Source organism: Vigna unguiculata, chromosome 6 (genome assembly GCF_037176805.1).
Source record: "Vigna unguiculata cultivar grain cowpea cultivar isolate G323 ecotype 2 chromosome 6, ASM3717680v1, whole genome shotgun sequence".
NCBI lineage: Eukaryota > Viridiplantae > Streptophyta > Magnoliopsida > Fabales > Fabaceae > Vigna > Vigna unguiculata.
In genome coordinates this window covers 7,095,209-7,103,146 of record NC_140797.1, presented here as the reverse complement: position 1 = coordinate 7,103,146, position 7,938 = coordinate 7,095,209, and the positions used below count along the sequence as shown (strand labels likewise).

At 36.1% G+C, this 7,938-nt stretch overlaps 1 protein-coding gene across 1 annotated transcript; it reads right to left on the bottom strand.

Annotated features, from left to right (window-relative positions):
• Positions 1–1,224: 1,224 nt before the first annotated feature.
• On the bottom strand, positions 1,225–5,420 carry LOC114188075 (3-hydroxy-3-methylglutaryl-coenzyme A reductase 1-like). Its single transcript, XM_028076581.2, has 4 exons — positions 4,182–5,420; positions 3,177–3,358; positions 2,089–2,435; positions 1,225–1,801 (listed from the first exon to the last, which is right to left on the bottom strand). The coding sequence occupies exons 1-4, from the start codon at positions 5,150–5,152 to the stop codon at positions 1,559–1,561; spliced, it is 1,743 nt and encodes a 580-aa protein (XP_027932382.1). The 5' UTR covers positions 5,153–5,420; the 3' UTR covers positions 1,225–1,558.
• Positions 5,421–7,938: the final 2,518 nt, after the last annotated feature.

Here is a 7,938-nt window from a genome sequence, read left to right as displayed (position 1 = left end):
CAAATAAATATCATTGTTAATACTTCTGCAGAGTTGAAAATTAGCACATAAAACATGGATAGCGTGTGTTTGGACTGGAATTTTAACTATTTGAAGAAATGGAAATAGTTAATAATTGAATTCTTTCAACTTTTTAAATAATTAGTTTGAATGAAGTAATTGAAATATCTTATATTTTAATTTTTTTTATTTGGATAAAACAAATTAATTTCTATTTTATGGCGAATTCAACTATGTTTTTGAGTCTAATTTAATCTAGTTTGACCTCAATTAGTTCGACTTAGATCGATTCGAATTGATTCGACCTCAACACAATTTGAATCGATTCGACCTCAACCAATTCAAACCAATTTGACCCGAGTTGACTTGATTTAACCTTCAACTAGGATAGATTGATTTAAACTTTATGTCTAGGACAACTCAACTAAACCTTTACCCTGGCCGACTTGGCTCGAACTTTAGCCAAGACAGACTCAGCCAAGAATGATCTTGTATAGACCTTAAGTCCGGGCTAACTTGGCTCAACATTTGGTCAAGGCCGACCCAGCTCAACCTTTGGCTCAAGTGGAGTTGGGTCAAGGCAATCTCGTCTCGACCTTCTGCCTGAGGCGGCTTGCCTCGACCTTTGGCATGAGTCGGCTAGGCTCAACCTTTGGTCTGGACCAGCTTGGCTCGACCTGCGGTCCAAACTAACTCTACTTGACCTTCAATCCAAACCAACCAGCCCGGTTCAGTTCGACCTTCGACCCGATCTAGCTCGACCTTCGACCCGTGCCGATTCGATTCGACCTTCGACTCTTGTCGACTCGACTTGAATCAAATCATCCCGACCTTTTAACTAGCTCAACTTGATTGTTTGGACATATGATTTTTTTTTCCTAAACAATGAACAATTCAACAATTTGAAAATTTTCAATTTCCTTACTTTTTTTAATTGAATTTCAAATTCTGCTATTTTAATTATTTAAAATATTTTTTTAAAACTTTTCAATTTTTAATTTTTTCATTCGAACATGTTATTTTTCACAGAAACATTTCAAAATTTTCAAATAAATGAATTATTCTTTTAAATTAATTCGTCCAAACACAAACACAAGATCCACCAAAGAAATGGTAAATTATATGGAATAAGTGGTCCAATTTAGTTCATTGGTTCCACTTAGCAACGAGACAAGAGAAAAAGAAACCACCCCGCTTTCTGGTCCCCAATTAGAAACAGAAGAGTAAGAGAAAATGATACAATACTGAACATTTGTTTAGAATCTTAGTACAGAACAACAAAAGAAAAATCTAAAGTCTTGGAGAAGATTAAGATTTCATTCTATAACTCACCAACTAGGCTACCAAACTTGTACGGTGAATGAATAGTCGCGAGGGGCTCACCAAAACAACTTATGATACATTTACAGACATCAATACAAGCCAAGAAACTTCACATGGGTGTCAGCAAAGTGATGTCTTCCATTTCACTCTCAAAAATCCTGACCCATCAACAGAGCCCCACTTTCACTTTTGAAATCACGAGTAAAGGCTGGAGCCACATGCTCCTCCTTCCTTCTCAAGATGACACTCTAGACATATCTCTGCTTGATCTGTTGTATTTCATGTGGCTCTTCACTAACTGCCCTGCAGCTATAGCAGACATCAGTGACAGCTCCCCTGCTAGAACAGATCCAGCAACAATGGTCGCCAAAACCCTTGAGTTTGATCCTGGTGAATCCTTGCTTGCACCCTTCAGACCAAGAAGATTCAAGCATGCAGATTGAGATGGTAGTTGAGTTCCACCCCCCACTGTGCCCACCTGAAAGGATCACGAGTCTTACACAAACTTAGAATTGGTACATTAACTACATAAAATTCTCCATAAACACTTGTGGCGAAGAAAATAAGAAGGTTATATGAATAGAACAAATCGTTGAACCAAAAATCCACTGTGCACTTCACATTTCTAAAAGTTATTCTCCAAAAGTTGAAGTGTATGTGATTTTAACTTGTAGAGAAACAATATGTGTTTTATATTTTCTCTTTTTTTTTCTCCTTGAAGTACTTAAAGAGAAGTTTATCCAAAAGACTCCATGTAAAACTCACCTCTATGGAAGGCATGGTCACGGAGACGTGAAGATCTCTCCCGTCGTTCACAGCTTCCATCATAGTTATGCAATGGGAACTCTCAACATTCTGGGCCGGATCTTGACCAGTGGCTATAAAAATGGCAGAAACAATGTTGCTGGCATGAGCATTGTATCCACCAAGTGCACCAGCAACAGCAGAGCCAGCAAGGTTTTTGAGCATGTTAAGCTCAACCAAAGCTGCCACACTCGTCTTCAACACCTTTTTCACTATATGTTCTTTGATAGTTGCTTCACATACTACTGACTTCCCACGTCCCTCAATCCAATTTACTGCAGCAGGTTTCTTGTCCGAACAGTAATTTCCTGAATAATAAAATCAATAAATAACTAATCATTACAATTGAAACCAAATACAGTTTCAACACCCAAGGTATAACCAAAGATTAGCTAATGGGGTCCACTTCGATATAAAGGTGATTATTTCACTAACTTTTCCAATTTGACAATAATGAAAGTTACTTTTAATTGTGATTTCACTTTTATATGAAAGTTACATTTAATAGTGCAAATTCTGAGATAAGATTTTAAACGGAGATGCTTGGTTCATCACACATTCAACGAATACATGCATAGAGGAAAAGCTAATACCAAAGTGAGTTTGACTTTTTGAAAGAAGAGAATAGTATTATAGTAGCACACAAATGGAATCCAACGCGATACAGAAGCAGGTGACGGAGTCCGGGAGTGACGTGACTGTTCAACTTCTTACATCAAACTGACAGATCCTATTCATGGTTGATAAGTTAAAGGACAACAGATTTAATGCGATTACTCTAACTAGGAAAATGTTCTGTCACCACAAATCAGATAACGAACTATAGCCCTTTTTCTGTATATAAGAAACAAATAAAATAGATAAAATGAGTAGAAAAGTAATTTTGAAAAGTAAATACATGTCATTTCAAAGATATTGCTGAAATAAATAAGAAAAAAATTTTCGGTGTATTGCAGGATCACTTTGGTCTAAATAAAGAAATCTACAGTATCAGGTTTGTTAATGAACAATAAGGGTTACCCAGTAAAGTGAAAAAGGGAAAAAGTTACCAGAGATGCCGATAACATCCATATCAGGAAAATCACTGTGAAGGAAATCAAGAACATTCTGAACCCCTTTGGAAACCATGTTCATTCCCATGGCATCACCCGTACTACAGGTAAATCTAAGATAAACATTCCTCCCCGCAATAGAGCACTTAATGGTTTGAAGTCTGCCAAATCTACTTGATCTGTAGCACAAGCAACAAACATCAGTTTCAGTAAAAATTGAAATCATCCGGAAACAAATAAATGTTTCCAAAACTGCAATAAATGGACTGTACCCTGTACTAATTAAAGATCCAGTTTTAGCTCTTTATTCCTTATTTATTCTATCCCAATTCATAGAAAGAAGCACTGGAGTAATGAAACTCACCAAACACCAAAAACTCAACATAAATAAATAGAAATTCAGAACAATTAAAGGGACAGAAAAGAGAAAGAAAAATTGACAGCAATAAATTTCTAAATCCATACTTCAAAAAAGATTCCCAGCCCAAAATATCATTCAACTGCAGTATGGAAAGTCAACAAAAAGAAAGGAAATTCATAAATCCAAGTTTCAAATAACAACCAGTCAATTAGGGTGTAGATTATTGCAAGTTCAGAAACAACCAAAAAAAGTTACAGAACTTAGTTTCCTGACAGAGATAAATCCATCAAGATCAAACTTAGCATGACCCAAATCAACAAACAAAAAATGACACTGATTTGAAATAATGGATTTCTTAACCATCAACCAAAACAAGATAAAAGAAAATCAACATCAAACGTATAATCACATTAACCATAACAAATAAAACATTTTAAATTCTGACAAGTTCAAATCATGGAGAAAAGCATTCTACTTTCAGGGAATTAATTACCTTTAACTTCCCATTTAGGTAACTCCACATTTACAAGCCAGACTCAAACTAAGATCAGAAATAAATAAATATATGGAAAAACAAAAACAGAAAACAACAATCCCCTTTTCCTCCACCAACACAGAAAACCATAGAAGAAAACACGGACTTGTTGAAAATGACGGCCAAGGTATCAAAATTGAGAGGATCTTCCAGAAAGAACTTCAACTCCGAAGCCCTATTTGCCGTCGCGAATCTCACAACTGGCGCCCTACTCATCCCATCCCTCAACACCACACTAGTAGCGCCACCGGACGCGTAGATCGCCTTGCACCCTCTGTTCGTGCTCGCCACCAGACACCCCTCCGTTGTCGCCATCGGCACCGTGTACTCCGCCCCGTCCAGCAGCAGCGGCCCCGCCACCCCCACCGGAACCTGTACATACCCCACCGGCATCTCACAACACTGCCCGAGAATTGCATTGTAATCAAACCCCTCCAGAGGCAGTCCTCCTAGCGACCGTCCCGTGGTCCTTTGAAGCGCCTCTCGCCGGATCGCCGCAGCCCTGCGACAATCGCCGAGACGCGATTCAAGAGAGTACGACGGAACATTCCCGTTTACGACAGAGTCGATTACGACGTCGTCTTCATCATGATAGACTCTGTCAACGGAGGAAACAACTTCTTTAAGAACCGGTTCCATGATGCCATTGTCGACTCCGCACGCAACAAGTTTCACTGGTTCCGTACAGTGAAGTGGAGAAGGTTGTGAAGCTCCCTTGGTTACTGAGTCGGCCATCATGACGTTTTCTTGGCCGTCGACTTTGTCGAGGGAGGTGCATTCCGATGGTTCTACGTCGTCGTCGGCAGGACGGGTAACGAAGGACTGGACAAAGTGAATGCCGAAGAAGCCAAGGAGGTAGATGACGGAGGCGAGGAGGGCGAAGACGGCGGCGATGTCGGAGAGGGAGAGGAGGTGGAGGGGGGAGGAGGCGCGGATCTTGTCGCGCCAGCGGTTGAGGAGGTAGTAGGCGACGGAGAAGAAGAGGGTGAAGAAGAAGGCGTTGGTGAGGTGGAGGGGGAGGGGGAGAGCGTCGGAGGCCTTGGCGGCGGCGGAAGAGGATCGACGGCGGAGGTCCATGGAGCGGGGAGAGAGTGGTGGCGAAATTTGAGGGAAAATATTTTTATAGAGAAAGAGTGGAATGAATGTATGAATGGTGCGAAGGAGAGAAGCGTGTGCGTGAATATGGTGATCCACAGAGACTGAGTGAGGGCAGCGCGGGACAAGTGATCAACTACTGTCATCTCCCACACTGGATTTTTCGTTCCCCACGTGCTCCTCGACCCTACTTTCTCTCTTCAATAAAACCAACAAAAGTCATCCATCCTAAACCATGATTTTGGTCCTTAATCCACACCATTACCAAGGACATGTAAGTTCGTATGCTTTCAATCTTTCTTAATTTTGTCAACAAATATTTTTATCCATGAGTATAAGACTAATATTTGATGTATTTAATCAAGGGTATTCCAAAACTTACTTTTGTTAAATATGATTCTTTTTCTTTCTTTCTTTTCAATTAATTATTTCTTTTAGTCTAAAGACACATAATATGCGAGGATTGAAGAAATATCACTTCGTATGTAATGTATGATCCTCACATGCATGCAATGTTTATACATTAAAGACATTCTCATTTGTGAATATAATAATAACAATAGTTGTAACATAATAGTATTACTGTCTTAAAAATACATTAGTTATTTATATTTCTCTTTGTTATTTAGAGGTGTTAGTCCATACATCGGTGAGAAAATAATGAGGTACTTTGTGTGCATTTGAACTTTTGGGATTTGAGTGTTGAGTTATCATCATTATTATTTTCTTATTTTCATTTCAAATATCTATACTACTCCATTTTAGTGTCCATATTTCTATTCTTAATTTTACTTTTTAATAAATAATTGTTTTTTCTTAAATTAAAATATTTTTTTTTCATTTTTTATCTACCGTTTGGTTAGATTTAACTTTTATTCATTTAATTTTTATTTTAAATTAATCATTTTTAAACTAAAATAAGTATCTTTAATAAAATAAATTATCTACAAAATAAATAAAAAGTTATTTATATTTATTTTAAAATAAAAAAAAGTGAAGTGTTTTCACTGGTTTATATAATAATTGTTGTTACTAGTGGGTGTATGTACTAAACCACTTGTGTAGTTACATTTCTATTTTATTTGTACATTTATTATAACAAACTATTACCATAGCATAAAGTGGTTTGTAAAATTTTGTATTAAGAATTATAATTATAAAATTTGACATTTAATTGTTTGATGAACACACCAACTTTGGAATGTGGCAAGTTCATATGATGGTTGTGGTTAACACAACAAAACTTGAAAGTAATACTTTCTCAAAAAGAGAAGAAGTCTTCCACAGAAACACAATCTGAATGGAATGAAAATGATAATACGATTCTTTCTGTGATTCAATTATGTATCCAATCATGTGGTCAAAACCACATCATCTTGATATATTGCAACAAATATGTTACAAAAGGTTTTGTTTGATAAAACCACATCACCATTGTGGTCAAAATTAAACTCCTTATACAAAAAGATGATATCCAATCATCTTGATATATTGCAACAATGATACATTCTTGTAAGCATAAACATAATATGATCCTAATAATCAATCATAAACTCATACACAATATCCTATACTGATAATCATGCTGTAAACAGTAAACGGAAGCGTACCTGAATTAGCCATAACGATGTCCTTTAGAGCACTACTGATCAGTGATCTTTCTCCTGTAGAGCACCCTTATTTCCCTTTGGTTTTCTCTCTTGATGGGGATAGAGAGAAAGGAACAGGAAAAGTACGTTATGACTCTGTGTGTGTTCTCAGGAGGGGACCACAATCATTTATAAACTGAATTACTTAAGTTTTAATATTTCTAATTTGGTCCCTCATCAAATTAGAAATTACTAAATGGTCTCTACACAATATTTATTTTCATGACATATGCCTTTAGCCAAATCTTTAATTTAGTCAGATCACTTTATTATTTGGCTTTATAAATAATGGATCTAACACATTTAATTATGTATCATATATATGCATGACCCAAAATTACTAACAATTCTTCGTATGGATGTAAGGCCTTACATAAGAATATATATATATATATATATATATATATATATATATATATATATATATATATATATATATATATATTATTTCACTGGTTGTGAAGTTAAAAATATGGCATAGAAATTATCTAGTGAACGCTAATTAATGATGTTGCTATGTTCTTTACCCATCATTCAAACATTTTCGACAAACTATAATATATGGGTGTGAGCGTTTAAACCATGATGATGTGAAATCTTCTCTTTTGAGTCATGAGAAGACGAAGCATGATGACAGTGGATGTGATGACCATGCTACTAGCTTGCATGCAAAATGGAGATTTACAAAGGTTAGCTCGAGTAATTTTAAGGTTAAAATACTTCGTTGGTCTTCTTTTTTGTACTAAAATCTCAATTTGGTCATCGTATTTTTATTAGTCTCAATTAAATCCACATTTTTGTAAATTAGTAACAATTAAGTCATTTTCATTAGTATAGAACTAACACCGTTAAGTATGTGTCACGTGTCAGCTCCTCGCTTTTTTGAATTTTTTAAATTTTTTTAAATTTTTTTAAATTTTTTTAAATTTTTTTAACAAAGGGAAGTATAGGTCCAAATCTAGAAGTCAAAACGGAAGGTGTTGACATTGCAAGAAGGAAGGGCATTGAAAAACATAATCTCCAAGGCTAAATAAAAGAATGAGGCAAGTTCAAGTAATACAAGAAGATAGCTAAAAGGACTAAAATGCTCTCTATGTATCAATAAACTTAGTTTGTGAT

Excerpts from the sequence above, each read along its gene's own strand:
- LOC114188075 (XM_028076581.2), bottom strand. The coding sequence starts at position 5,152 with ATGGACCTCCGCCGTCGATCCTCTTCCGCCGCCGCCAAGGCCTCCGAC. Across the intron at positions 2,436-3,176 it reads GGATGTTATCGGCATCTCTG|GAAATTACTGTTCGGACAAG; the intron begins GTAACTTTTTCC and ends TTTATTATTCAG. Across the intron at positions 1,802-2,088 it reads TGACCATGCCTTCCATAGAG|GTGGGCACAGTGGGGGGTGG; the intron begins GTGAGTTTTACA and ends TGATCCTTTCAG.